Here is a 15,042-nt window from a genome sequence, read left to right as displayed (position 1 = left end):
TGCACTCAGAAACCATCCATTCTTCATGTACTCTTTCTTCCTCTCAATTTCTCAATCTCTCCCTCCCTCTTGGGCTTTGATGAAAAGAATATTAATGCAGAAAATCAATAACTGTCACAAATCCAATTTGTTTAGCCATTCAGTGATTCAACAAAGAAAAAAAAACTGGTATAGAGTGTATTGTTTGGCAGTTATTAGGCTGGTGGTGTTCTTTAGTTATGAATGTCAATGGTTTCATATTCACACCTCCTGGCACAATTGGAAGACTGCCCAATTGCAAGAAACATCAGAGGTGAGTCACCTAAACAGTCTCAGAGGAAGACACAAAATAAATCTAGTCACCCCTCACCGCTGAAAAAAGAAAAGAGATAATAAGTTGAATCATTTATCACAATACCAAGCCGTATGACCATGAAGAAGAAGACGTCTTCTTTCTCACATCCATATGCCAGAGCCACTTCCACAAGGTGCTCTCTCACACAATCTACATGTGAATAGTTTCAGAGGCATGTGGACAGGAGCCCTCTCCTACTTGATGACTGCTTGACTTTTTGGGAAAACAAACTTACACATGGAGAACAATAACTTTGACCTAGCGATGGCTGAGCCAAGAAACTTTAATATAAATTCCTCTTTTCAGACTCCCCTGAAAATTTCCTATGGGAATTTTTATTTACGGTATTTCTTTAGTTACTATGTTTTTACCCACTCTTCTCACCCCAAAGGGGAATCAGAGTGGCTTCCAAGCGGGCAATATTCAATGCCATACAATGGTCAAGAAGGTTAAACAACTCTACAAAAACGGTTTTAAAAAATGAAACTAGGAATTCAGTAAAGTATTGATTTTAAAAATTGTTGAAACGCATGACAACTTGGTTGGATGAAGTACTGCCTAGCACTCAGTTGAATGATGGATTTCTGAAAGATTTCTGAATTTCTAGGCAATATGATAGTTGTATTTGTTTACCACTCCCCTCCCAGTATCTTCCAGAGGTGCAAGTTGATATTTCCCATTACCATCAGCCACCATGATGCACAATGCATCTAGGAGTCATTAAGTTGGAAATGGCTACAAAATATAGTGCATAAAGCTTCCAATGTGGATGACCAGATGTACTGGGCTAGCCCTTTAATGGAGGCCATGAACTAGCCCAAAAAGTCAAAATGTTCATATGCAAGTTACAAGTTAATCAGTGATTGAGGAAAAGGACTCAAAACATATTCATAAGCAGTTTCATTATTACTTAATGTGCTTTAGGACTCAACTCTGAAACAAACCGAGGACCCACCTACACTGCCAAATAATACGGTTTCATAATGCAGTTTAACTGCATTGAACTACATTATAAAAAGTCTACACTGCCATATAATGCAGTTCAAGGCAGTTAAACTGCATTATGAAACAGCATTATATAGCGGTGTAGGTGGGGCCTGAGTTCACAAACTTTGCATTTGAGTCTTAGATCATGTTAGTCATGATAGTGACTGTAAATCTGAAATAGGAAGTTCAAAATTGTCCAAGTCATGTATTCATAAAAAACATATTCAATTAGGGTGGGAAAGTGCAATGACTGTCATCATGTCATAAAAAGATGTGTTTTTCTCTCAGTTATACTGTAAGGAAGCCCAGCCTATTTGGTTGCAGATAGATGCCGTTTCAATCAGTTACAAGGAGCAATCCAATTACTAGGTGGTTTAGTGCAGTTACTGACTCCAGCCTAATTTAATTTCCTTAGGTCTCTAAAGATCAATTGATCTGATTTGTTTCCCTCCCTAAAGGCTAGTTAGGGAAAAAAGGAGACTTAAATATCTGAAAATTAAATCCAAAGCTTTGTCCCACATTCTCGCTATTTAGGTCATTCCAAAGACTCACAGCTTGTGATGAAAAAAGAATTTGCTTGCATTTTTACAAGGGATGAGTGATCATATAAATGTCTCAAACTATTCATACACAAAACTGTGTCTTCCTTTAGGAAGGATATTCATAAAACGGATTATCTGGTTACAAAGGTTAATCAAATATCCACCTTTCAAGAAGGTGCAAATATACACTGGCAAACAATATGCAGTGAGGCATGTAAATGGAACAATAATATTGTTTTGGCATTTGAGAACCTATTATCTTTGTGAGTTTGTTTTCAAGCTCCACCATTCAATGACATGACTGATACTGTAGGCTTTTCATGCATATAAAATATGCACTAAAAAGACCTTTTTACCATCTCACACCTCCCAGGATGACACGTTTATAGTAAAACTCTTTTTTACTATAGGAAAATTATTTGATTTTTTTAAAACTTCAGAATCTCTACAGGGCATTATAAGATAAAGGTAAAGGTTCCCCTGACGTTAAGTCTAGTCATGTCTGACTCTGGGGGTTGGTGCTCATCTCCATTTTTAAGCCGAAGAGCCGGCGTTGTCCGTAGACACCTCCAAGGTCATGTGGCCGGCATGACTGCATGGAGCGCCCTTACCTTTCCGCTGGAGCGGTACCTATTGATCTAATCACATTGGGATGTTTTCAAACTGCTAGGTTGGGAAGAGCTGGAGCTAACAGCGGCCACTCACACCGCTCCCGGGATTTGAAACTGGGACCTTTCGATCTGCAAGTTCAGCAGCTCAGTGCTTGAACACACGTCACCACCGGGGCATTATAGCTGCCCACAATAAACCAATGCCCTTACTGGGGACATTGGAAAAGTCAGAGTGCAGACATGTTCTGTTTAATTTACCTATGCCTTGAGAGAAATCTTTACAGAGTTCATGAATAAGCTTTTCTGAAGATAAAGTAGACCAATGCGTAGAAACTGCCATGTACCGAGTGCTAACCCATTGGCATGCTAACAGCTTGAATGAAATATATCAGTTAGGGACAACTACTCAATTTACCAGCTGGACTGGCATACAAACTGGACTTTCAAAGTGGACTTGCACATAAGCCCATAGCCAAGGGGGCAGTTTACGGGTTCAAACCAACCCCGAAAATTTTCAGGTAAAAAAACCTGGTTTATTCATGAATTTTAACTGCTTAAGCAAATCCCCATGCCAAGTCTATGAGAAGCAAAAATTAGAGCCCCTCCAGAACTACAAGCACTATCTCAACAAAATTTTGATTATCCACACTATCATAACCTACCTTTCTACCAATTTACATTGCAATAGCAACAAGAGTGGAAGCGACCATAGTAGAAGCTGCCAAAACATGGTAGCCATTTCACAATGGAAAATGTCTCAGTATAACCCAACATCATGATAAAGACAATAAGAAGAAATCAGAAGAAATCAGAAAGAAACTTCTGCTGATTGGGGAAACTAGTGTCCTTTGTGGCCGGCAGTAGCTGACTTAAAGAGGGAGCAATGATTCAGGACCTGTTACCTGTGAATAACCTTTGCATAATGGTGCATATTGATTTCAGGGCCTCCTTGAGATCTTGTGCCATATCAGGAGACACTGACCTGAAAAGTCATGGGTAGGGAGTTAAAAAAAAACAAAAAACCATTTTTATAGCCATGGGCCTTCTTGCATATTAAAAATGCAAAAAAGCTTACCAAGAAAAAAGTTGCAGTAAAAATGTTCTCATTCCAGTAACAGAAAATATATGAAAACAGTATTGCTTCATCTGCACAAACTTCCAGTCAAATTCCAGTTCAACTCATTATATTAATTGTTATGCATCATATCCTAAAGGACTTGAATCTTTCCTTTACAGAATCCTTTTTAATGATCTGTCCTTAGATATGAAACAGATGCTCTTTTCAAATGATGTCCGTCTTTAGTAATACTGTAATTAATTTAGCTGTACAGGAATAAATAACGATGTTCAGTAAGTCTGTCTTATGATGTATTTATTTGTTCCTGTGGATGAAATGGTAACTCAAATTCTTTCATGTGTTCCTAATACGGAAATATACCTAAATCCAATTGCTAGTTGCAATTGAGTAGGCCCACAATTTACATAAATGTTGGTTTTCTGTTTAGCAATTGATTCAGTGTGTCTTCTTTAGTTGACTAACAATTCATTTTAACAAAGTCTGCATACCAAATGTGAAGCTGACCTCTTTTTGAATTTGCAATGTATGAGCATGTGACTATCAGCATTATTTTTTTTTCAATCCCCACTTTAAAGACAGGGGATTCAAAGTTGCAAGGTGCTGTAAACAAGCTGTGGTGTGAACCTAATTCTCCATAATCTAAGAACTAAGTGAGTATATATAATGTGGTCCTACCTTTTTCTTCAAAACAGAGATTAAGGGGATCTTTCAAACCCTAAAAAGATATAATGTGGTGAAATAGCATTAAAATTATCTGATCTGGTTCCTTGTTGCTCGAAGGATATTACTAGCCATTTTAGATAGATTTTTTTCCACCTAGATTTCGGGTAGTGGTTCTCAACCTGGGGTCCCCAGATGTTTTTGGCCTTCAGCTCCCAGAAATCCTAACAGCTGGTAAACTGGCTGGGATTTCTGGGAGTCTTAGGCCAAAAACATCTGGTGACTCCAGGTTGAGAACCACTGATTTAAGGGAATGGAGTGCTGAAGCTGGGAGGACCACATGGAAATCATGGGGTATGCAAGTCTTAGGCCTGACCGAAATCACAGAGCTGAGTCTTCCCTCTGGAAGATTTATATGTGAATTGAGTCTTTATTGTCAGGTGACTACATTAGAACCTCTCTCTCTCTCTCTCTCTCTCACACACACACACACACACACTAGAAGTTGCCCCACTGCCTAATTTATGCTGTTGTTGCTGCTGAAGTTTGGGAGCAGCTGCCAAATTTGCTAGCGCTGAAAATGGCTCCATCTACATTGCACTACACCGCCTTAGGAAAATACAGTTTAACCCAGAATAAATCTAGAAATCCAAGTTTATTCTAGGTTAAACAAAAACCTCCAAAGATCCAGACCTTTCATTAAGGTCCAGATATTTGAAGGTGTGGGCAATTCACAATTCCAGGAACCGTCATTCACCACTCAGCCCTTTTGCTGTCTGCCTACCTGGTCAGACAGACATGAAAGGGGCCGAGCAGCAAAGAGGAAGCCCGGTCCCACCCGTAGGTCACAGAGCTGCATCTGGCTCATGAGCCATACCTTGTGTAGGCCTGCTCTAGAGTGTAGGAAAGGATTCGTATCTTGCTTTGGCCATGTTGCCAGTGGGGGGGGGGGGGAGGGTAAACCACTAGCTATGCTCCAATATGCTGATGATAATGTAGTATGTGCTCATTCATAAGATGACCTACAAGCCACTTTAAACGCCTTTGCAGAAGCATACGAAAAACTTGGCCTCTCACTGAACATCGAGAAAACCAAAGTTCTCTTTCCGCAGCCAACAGCCAATCCCTCTGCAGTGCCAGAAATACAGCTTAATAATGTAACATTATAAAATGTTGACAATTTCTGCTACCTTGGCAGCCACCTCTCCACAAAAGTCAACATCAACTCTGAAATACAACAATGACTGAGGACTGCGAGTGCAACATTTTTTTTTTTGAATGAAACAGAAAGTGTTTGAGGATTGAGACATTCTTAGGGATACCAAGATGCTTGTTTATAAAGCTATTGTTCTTCCAACCCTGTTATATGCCTGCGAAACGTGGATTGTCTACGGACATCACACTCAACTTCTGGAACAATTCATCAGTGCTGCCTCCAAAAAATCCTGTAAATCTCTTGGGAAGACAGGCAAACAAATGTCAGTAGGCTGGAAGAAGCAAAGACCACCAGCATTGATGCGATGATTCCCTGTCATCAACTTCGCTGGACTGCCTGATCACCATCTCCCAAAGCAGTTACTCTACTCTCAACTCAAGAATGGAAAATGGATTGTTGGTGAACAGGAAAAGAGATCTAAACATGATCTTAAAGCTAACCTTAAAAACTGTGGTATAGACACCAAGAACTGGGAAGCCTTGGCCCTTGACCATTCTAACTGGAGGTCAGCTATTACCAACAGGGCTGTGAAATTTGAAGAGGCACAAACAGAGGGCAAAAGGGAGAAATGTGTCAAGAGGAAGGCACATCAAGCCAACCCCAATTGAGACCACTTTCCATCTGGAAATCAACGACCTCATTTAAAAAGTAGATGCATATCAGCAATAGCTCTCTACTGTCACCCACCAAGAGCCTACACTTGGAAGACAATCATACTCAGCCAGGAGGAATCGCCTATGATGTAAACCACTAGAGTTGGAAAATAGATTTAGAGGCTCACGTGTGTATCATAAGCCATATACACCCCTCCTCGTTCTAACATATCAGAACTTTCAGACAAAACACATATGGACACATTCCAAGATCACTGAGGGGCCTCCTGCATGACTTCACTAAATATTTGAATCAGCAGCTCTCTTTCCTAGTGGTGGGAGGAAGAGATGGGATGGACAACCATGACATAAAAATGGTGAAAATAAAATAAAAACATGGAAACCATGATGTCATTTATTTCCTTCAAAACCTTGCATGCAGATCTGAAAGCTCCAAAAGAAGCAAAAACTGGAGAAGAAAGATGAGAATAATTAGTCACCTGGAATCATTAAATACTCTTAAGTAGCTCTAGCTCCAAACTGTTTATAAAGAACTTGAGGCCTCTTAGATACCATGTAACTGTCAAAGCTGCAGCTACATGAGGGGCGAAAGAATACTTTCCAAGCCAATTCCTCATTATCTTATCAGAAGAAAAAGTAAACAAAAGGATCCCATTACCTCTCTATATCAGTGAGTCTGGAAGAGTCCCTGAATCCTTTAGCAAAAGGGTTACTGTCAATTTTCAGCTTGGTTATCTGGAAAATAGAGAATATGAGAAAGTCATACATCTTATAATGCGAGAATCAAATCAGTCCATATATACAAAGACTCCCAATGAGTTCCTGCAAAATTAATATCCCAGAAGGAGATTGGCAATTTGTATTGCTTTCCTTCCTGCTAGGATTGTAATATAGTTTGATCACCACCATTAGCTTCAAGGTTCTGGAACTAGAGCATGTTGATTGCATGCCTTGATTGCATCCCATTTGGATTACTGTACTGCACTCTAAATGACTGTTCAGAAATTTGCAACTGGGTTGCTAATCAGGGCCAATAATAGCAAGCATATAACTCCTTTGTTGAAACAGTTTCACTGGTCCCCATTACATTTCCAGGCACAATTCAAAGGGCTGGTAAAAGCATATACAATTTAGGTCCAGACTTTTTGAAAGCCCAAATTACTGCCTCAATCTTTAGGGAAGGACTTCTCTTCATCCCACCATCCTAGAGGGTTGTCTGGAGAAGACAGAAGGAACTTTCTTGATGGCTCCTCTTAAGCTATATATCTCCCTTCCCAGGAAGGCTAGAAGAACTTCTCTGCTCTCTTTCCACCAGATCTTCAGCTTTTAGCTGGAGCAGTAGGATGTTCGATGGGTGTGCTTTATATATAACACTAGATTAGGTACCCGACTTAGGTCTGGAGGTCCTTCTTGACTCAGCGGTGACATTTATTTATTTATTTATTTATTTATTTACAGTATTTCTATTCCGCCCTTCTCACCCCGAAGGGGACTCAGGGTGGATTACAATGAACATATATATGACAAACATTGAATGCCATCAGACAAACAACATACAATATAGACACACACACAGGCAATTTTAACATTTCCAGCTTCATGAGGGTATGCTTGATTCCGGCCACAGGGGGAGCTGTTGCTTCATCATCCATGAGTGACACCGAGTGCTGTACTTCCTCATTCCTTTCCACATGATGCTGGCACTTTTATAGTGTTGTAAATTAGTTAAATTAGCCTCCCTGCATAAAGCGTACCTAAATTTCCTAGTTGATAGATGCAACTGTCTTTCGGGCTGCTTAGGTAAACAGCAAGCTGGGATATTTTATGGTCGGGGGCTTAACCCAACCCGGGCTTTGAACTCATGACTTCTCGGTCAGTAGTGATTTATTGCAGCTGGTTACTAGCCAGCTGCGCCACAGCCCTTCCCCCCACTTGATGCTCAGGTGTCAGCGTTGGCCAGTCCATGTCTTAGCTACATACAGATTGGACTGTTGTAATGCACTCTACGTGGGGCTGCTTTTGAAGATGGCTCGGAAAATGCAATTGATACAAAGATCGGCAGCCAGACTTGGCATGGGTTAAGGATTTTGTAAAGATAAGCATAAGAATTATCCATTGTTAAGTTTTGAATTAGCGATAAATTAGTGAATTAGGGGTGAATTGGCTGCGTTGAGTCTCCTTTGTAGAGAGAAAAAGTGGGGTATAAAACAACAACAACAACAGCTGAGTAACTAAAACCAGGCATGGACTAGTGTTCAACATCTTTCTAAGAGTAAGAAATAAAATCAAGTTAATGCAACCAAAATAGAAATACTTTTTCTGTAGAGATGTTAACAGATTGATAGGTTGAGATATTTCGTCCAACAGGAATGGAACAAGACTTTAATATCTTCAATTTTATATGGAAGACATATCTCAATTACCAAAGAGGTTCAAGAAGCATTTCAAAATTGCTCCCCGTTGGCATCAAAGAAATTAGTCATTCCACAATGAGATATTTTAATAATCATTTAGAGGGCAGGCAATTTGAGAAAACAGTTTGAATAGCTGTCAACAATTTACTACTTATGAACATTTCAACAGCTGCCCAATTATTAGATTGTCTTTGAAAAGGAACAAAATGAACTGCTGCAGAACAAAAACTCATTCTAATTTACTGAGGGAAATTAACGAGAGTTTTATTCTTATAATGATATTCAGGATGACATCATAATGAGAAGCAGGTTTGATGAGTGTTGAGTAATGTTGTAATCCACATTTTTAAAAAGCAACATATCTCTCAAATGTTATCTTATACTGGTTCCAGAATGAATCATAAGAACATCTCCAAGAAAGCTCGTCAAAATGAAATGTGACCTACAATTCAACTCTATTGCAGTGGCTTGACTGTTTAAACAAATGCATGACCTTTAAATCTTAAATGTGAGATAGTTTGTTGAAAGTGTAATGTATTTAGCTCTTATCTAATAACCTGCAGAAATGTAATCATCCTCCTTAAAACGAGCACTGAAAGAAATGGTAAAAATAAAAGCAGTTCCATTTTCATTAGTCATACATAATACGACAGCATCCATCTCTTGGATTTCTAGAAAAGTTCCGCTGGGAAATTCAGAACAATTTACAGTATGCACTGGAGAATCAGACCAATGCTTTCTAACATTGCTTTATCGAGGCAAACCTAATTAGTCTGAATAAGCCTAATGCTTGATTCCATCTTTAGAAACTAGTCTGAACTGGGGAACCAGTATGCATAGCTACTGGGTAGACTAGTGCGATTTTAAAGAATTAATTCATATATATTAATAATAAAATAAACTTTTATTTTTAACCTGCCCTCTCTCCCCAAGGGGAATCAGGGTGGCTGATCTGAAGAAATATAGATAAAATAATATCTCCAGATCAGCAACATCTGAATTGAATGTTCTGGATGGTATTTGAAGCTAATTTTCAAATAAACCTATTTGGAAGCACAAAACCTCCCCCACCCCTCTGCCAAGGAATATCACCACCCTGATTTGGTAGTATACAGAAGTATACTACTATATTGTAAGTGTCCTTGAAAAACAGAATTCAAGAACTTAGATTATTATTATTTGATACACAACAAGATTTAGTACACAGCAAACAAGATCACTATGCTGGCAGTTGTATTGGATCACACGTCAACCACTTCCCAAGTGTCTAGGACTATGTGATATATCAGCGAACAATGCGTGCAGATCTGAGTAGGGTGGCCTTTTGCATCAGACAGATGGTAATTTTGTCAGCGCCAATTGTGTTTAAGCGCAGGCCAAGGTCTTTAGGCACTGCACCCAGTGTGCCAATCACCACTGGGACCACCTTGACTGGCTTGTCCTGAGTCTTTAGATCCTTGTATCATCTCGGCCTTTCCAGTTGCTTCTCTTCAATCCTGCTCTCACCTGGGATTGCAATATCAACGATCCATACTTCGTTTTTTAGCACAATCATGAGGTCAGGAGTATTGTGCTCCAAAACTCTTGTCAGTCTGAATTTGGAAGTCCCAGAGTGTTCATTTTCTGTAATTTTTTCAGGCTTGTGATCCCACCAGTTCTTTGTCACAAGCAGATGGTATTTGTTGCACAAGTTTCAATGGATCATTTGAGCAAGGGTATTATGCCTCTGCTTGTAGTCTGTCTGTGCGATCTTCTTGCAGCAGCTGAGGATGACATCCATCCTTTTGTCTGCTTTTTTTACAGAGTCTACACTTCGGATCTGTCATCGACTTTTCAGTTCTGACTTTGATGGCATTTGTTCTAATTGCTTGTTCCTATTATTATTATTATTATTATTATTATTATTATTATTATTATTAGGTAAAGGTAAAAGTTTCCCCTGACGTTAAGTTCAGTCATGTCTGACTCTGGGGGTTGGTGCTCATCTCCATTTCTAAGCCGAAGAGCCGGCGTTGTCCGTAGACACCTCCAAGGTCATGTGGCCGGCATAACTGCATGGAGCGCCGTTGCCTTCCTGCCTCAGCGGTACCTATTGATCTACTCACATTGGCATGTTTTCGAACTGCTAGGTTGGCAGGAGCGGGAGCTAACAGCGGCCGCTCACGCCACTCCCAGGGTTTGAACCTGGGACCTTTTGGTCTCCAGCTCAGTGCTTTAACGCACTTTGCCACCAGGGCTCCTATATTATTATTATTATTATTATTATTATTATTATTATTATTATTATTATTATTATTATTATTACTATTTCATGAAAATCCTGCCATTTTCAAAGATCTGGGAATCATGGTGAATACTATGAGATAAGAGTAGTGTCTGTTTAAATATATATCCATTACAATCCAGTATAGGATTAATCTAAATGTGGACACAAGCTACTGTTCCTGTATCAAACTTTTAGATGTAATCTATGTGCCAAAAATGGCGCAACATAAAGAAAATGTTTATGTATTGATTGTTGGTTATTGAGATTATTTAAAGGTGTCTATCATTTGATTTGTTTTTAAACATGCTTTTGAACCATCTTGAGTACTCTTTTTAGTGGAAAGGTAGAATTAAAAGAAAGGAAGTAAATGCACACACATCTGTCTCTAACAACAGGGTTGTCCCTAATATCAGGCACAATGATGTAGCCATTTGAATTAGTACACTCTATGGTATGGTGGTAGCAGTGATTCGGTGATTGTTCTTCAGCCATCTGTTCATTTCCATCAGGCTCTAGAAATAGCATACAAAGACCCGAAATTCCACCTTCATCCAGTGGTGCCCAGGGAAAGTGCTCACCTGCACCAGTACTCCAAACATCCCGTCATGATTACATGCCCCACATCAAACTTACATTGAATCACACATGATTTGCTATTTCATTAGAAAACTCAGACTTGTCTGTATTTCCAAGGTGTTGATAAAGTTCCCAAGAGCACTGCTTTCAGATAGAAGCAGTCTCTTGGGAATCTCCAGTAACACCTTCCCAAATGGCAGGGATTGGTGCACTTTGTCCAGGATCAGAGAAAGATTTTTCTGACATGGCTTAAGCAGATGTCAGACTGCTATTTTAAGGTTTTACAAAAGGGAAGGTTCTTCATTCAAAGGCTGTCACTGAGGTGTTAGATATTTTGTTGTACACCTGTCTCAAAAAAAAAAGTTTATCCTATTTTTTTCATGGATGCTTCAAGGACTTCTCAAAATTTCTAGAATGAAACAAACAAACAAAACCTGCCTTGCATCCTTTGTCAAAATGATATTCACCAGTTATCCACTTCTGATTAGTTGGGAAAGACAAGTCTGAGGTTGTGTCACCTCAAAGATAAAATTGCCATTCACTGGGGCTTTTAGGATTTTTTTAATGGAAACATTTGTACAAGAGAGATCTGGTGTGTGCAGGATGGCAAAAATGCATAAGAAGGGATAACTTACAGCTGGTAGGATGTAGCCTCAAGCTTCCTGCTGGGTTACAAAGGAACTGATCTGGCTCACCATATTGTTATTTTTAATTGTAATAAGTGACTATGAAACATGGATATTTTAAAGAAAATAACTGCACAAATAATATAATATTAAGCACCTTCCAACTTGCTTCAGAAAATGTTGTCTTTGAAGGGGAGGTAATAAATGTTGTCAAAATGTATGCGCTAGAACTCTGTTTTTGGTAGATAAGCTGCATATTTCCAAAATGACACATTGGAGACACAATTGAGTTATATTTCTTTTCTCAAAGGTTTGATTTGAATGCAAATATATGGATAACCGAAGGTTCTTCAAATATTGTTCAACCACAGCTTAAATGATATCTGACAATTTGGGCTGGTGCTGATGAGAAATTGAGCCTGGCAAGTCCTAGAGAGCCAGTGGTTGCCCACTCCTGTTTTTTGTGCATCTTGAACTAAAAATGGTTTGTCCCCTGATGTGTATCTTCCTGAGGCGGTAGTCCGGGTGTGTCTCTGGGTTGAAGTGGAGATACTCAGAGCAGGGGTGAAGGGAGGGTTGCAGTAGGCAGCTTCCTCTAAGCATGACTCATTCTCCTATGACTCAGCAGCAGGAATAATTGGCTCTTCCAGACAAACTCAGTGAAAGTACATTAAGATAGATTCAAACAGGAAAAAGCCAGAGAAGCAGCCAGACTTTTTTTTTGTACTATGTGTGCCAGAATCCCTTAGCATGTATGGCGCTACTGGAAAACAATTGGTACTCTAATCCTAAATGTATTCCCACTCCAAAGAGAGAGGCTCTTCCAATTTCCTACCAAAATTGATTTTTACCAACTGCTACCAATCAAAAGTAGAAGAAGGAAGGAGTAGCAGTAGGACTCCAATTGGATTAGAAGAATATTACTGTTTGCTTTATCATACATAGTTGTTGTTCTTTAAAATAAAGGCAGCCTGTTAGCATATTCTTTTAACTGTGACATGCCTGAGTGCTGGCAAGAGTATTCCGACATACAGGACTGCATACCACAATAATAGGAAAGCGGCCGGGATCGGATTTTTCTGCCATGCTTTGGAACAGTCTATTTTGTAATTAAGCATTTGGTTTTCCTACCCACATCAAATGGTCTCCTTTTCTCCACTTTCTTTAGAATTTATCCATTTGATTTGCCATCAAATGGTAGAGATTTGTTTTCTCCCATTGTCTCTCTGGGATTTCGATTATTTATCTTATTTTTATAAAAATTACTCTGGATCAAAGAAAGTGGTTTGAAATTAACCCTGATCTTTCCTCAAGCCTTTGCATTGGCAATCGTAGGAAGTGGTTTAAAATTGGGGAAATTGGCATTTTGACTCCTGCCACAAATCAATTGTTTTATTTACAAGCAGACAATAGGGATTAACATCACATGGGGAAAATGGCCATTTTGCCCATCTCTATGTGGCGAATTTAAAAACAAATCGATTGCCAACCAGCTTAGGAATTGTTGGGGAAATCAACACTTTAGAAACAGCAAAATACCCCAACCCCATGGTTGATGCTTGGGTTGCTGTTTCTTAAATGTGTAGAACCACTTATTTTATTGCGTGGGATGAAGTCCTAACTGTGTTATTACAAAACTGCTTGCAAAGCTCAAACTATGGAAGGGGAAAAATAGAAAAGCCCAAAAAGAAATTTGCAGTTCCATCATTTACTCCCCTGTTTTTAGTTATGTTATCATCACACCCTGCCCAATTTCCTTTTTAAAAAAAGCTTTAAAAATTATCTTTGTAGACAACAGTTTGCAAAATTCTACAGCTAGCCAGAGGGCTGAGTTCAGTGGTTGCTATTATTGTTGTATGTCTTTAAGTCATTTCTGACTTGCGGTGGCCTGATGGTGACCCAGTTATGGGGTTTTCTTGGCAAAACTGATTTAGAGGGAGCTTTGTCTTTTTCGAAAACTGAGAGAGTATAACATGGTCAGTTGGTTTCCATGGCTAAGCAAAGATTTGAACCCTCGTCTCCAGCATCATAGGTTAATGCTCAAACCACTACACTACACTGGTCCCCTGGTACTTTAAAATCTAACTTTTCCAAGCTTGGGGGGGAAATTGCTAAGACAGCTGGCCCTTTCTTCCACTCCCAAGTCTTAACTTCATGACTCAGACAATATATTCATGTCTCACTGTGCTGTCTTTATAAGAGAGCAAACTGACTTGACAAGTTATCAAATTGTCTGGAAACACTCACCAGTTGGTTCTGGTAGGCAGTGACAGCAGTAAACACAGTCTCTGGAAAAATAAATGTCCGGAATTCTTCAGATTTCAGGTTAAGCAGAGAGGCTGTATGGTCTTTCTTCTTGATGATATGCACCCTCGGCTGATATTTGTGCATTGAATTCAGGATTATCTGGAGGGGGGAACGGGGAGGAGATAGACTGTGAGTCCTCAATTTCAGCCAACAGCATTCCTACCAACCTTTCTGGCATTCTTGGGATCTGCCAGATATTTTCACAGAATTCTGAGTATTAGGTACACATATTCCTCTACAGCAACATCTTCTTATGTCACCTATATTAATAGAGTCTGTGAGGGGGGCTGTGTGCTTCTATCTTTGCCATAACTTTGCAAAACTTAAGTATTTGGAACCTGATATGGATACAAAGAGTTGGACATCCCAGGGCATGTCTACCACAAGGTCTATTCTGGGGATCTGGAATTAGGGGGGACCAGCATGGTGGATCAGCCTGTTAAGTGAAAGACTAAATGTGACTATATAAAATACTGACTTTTGTTTTGTACAACTAAAATTAATTGTTTTAAGACACATTACATTACCCTCTCATTACCAGGCGGATGGTGTCTTTGAACTTTCCCATCTATGGGTCAGCACAAGCTGATAGAGAAATGTGACTATAGCAAAAGTTACACCCATCTGCATATCACTGATGTAGGCAGAGGAGAGCACAAGGAAGAAACAAAGAGGTGTCTATGTGGTGAAAACAGAGTACAGTATGAGCCCCATACACATGTGGTATCCACGGTTTCATTTATCCACGTCTGACAAAATATTCCTCTCTAGACATTTTCTAGGTTCTTCAATGCATCCCTATGTGACTCAG

At 39.4% G+C, this 15,042-nt stretch overlaps 1 protein-coding gene across 2 annotated transcripts in view; it reads right to left on the bottom strand.

Annotated features, from left to right (window-relative positions):
* Positions 1-15,042, bottom strand: part of tbx20 (T-box transcription factor 20) — a 66,922-nt gene that overhangs the window by 11,101 nt on the left and 40,779 nt on the right. Inside the window, exons 5-7 of one of the 2 annotated variants that reach the window (XM_062958192.1) lie at positions 14,172-14,330; positions 6,701-6,777; positions 3,377-3,456 (exon numbers count right to left, since the gene is read on the bottom strand). In XM_062958192.1, coding sequence (XP_062814262.1) covers positions 3,377-3,456; positions 6,701-6,777; positions 14,172-14,330 — 316 coding nt within the window. The remainder of the gene's footprint in view (positions 1-3,376; positions 3,457-6,700; positions 6,778-14,171; positions 14,331-15,042) is intronic. The other variant, XM_003222303.3, reaches the window with a different exon arrangement.

Source organism: Anolis carolinensis, chromosome 6 (genome assembly GCF_035594765.1).
Source record: "Anolis carolinensis isolate JA03-04 chromosome 6, rAnoCar3.1.pri, whole genome shotgun sequence".
Taxonomy (NCBI): domain Eukaryota; kingdom Metazoa; phylum Chordata; class Lepidosauria; order Squamata; family Dactyloidae; genus Anolis; species Anolis carolinensis.
Note: the sequence above shows the minus strand (reverse complement) of the source record. Positions and strands in the feature narration are given on the sequence as shown.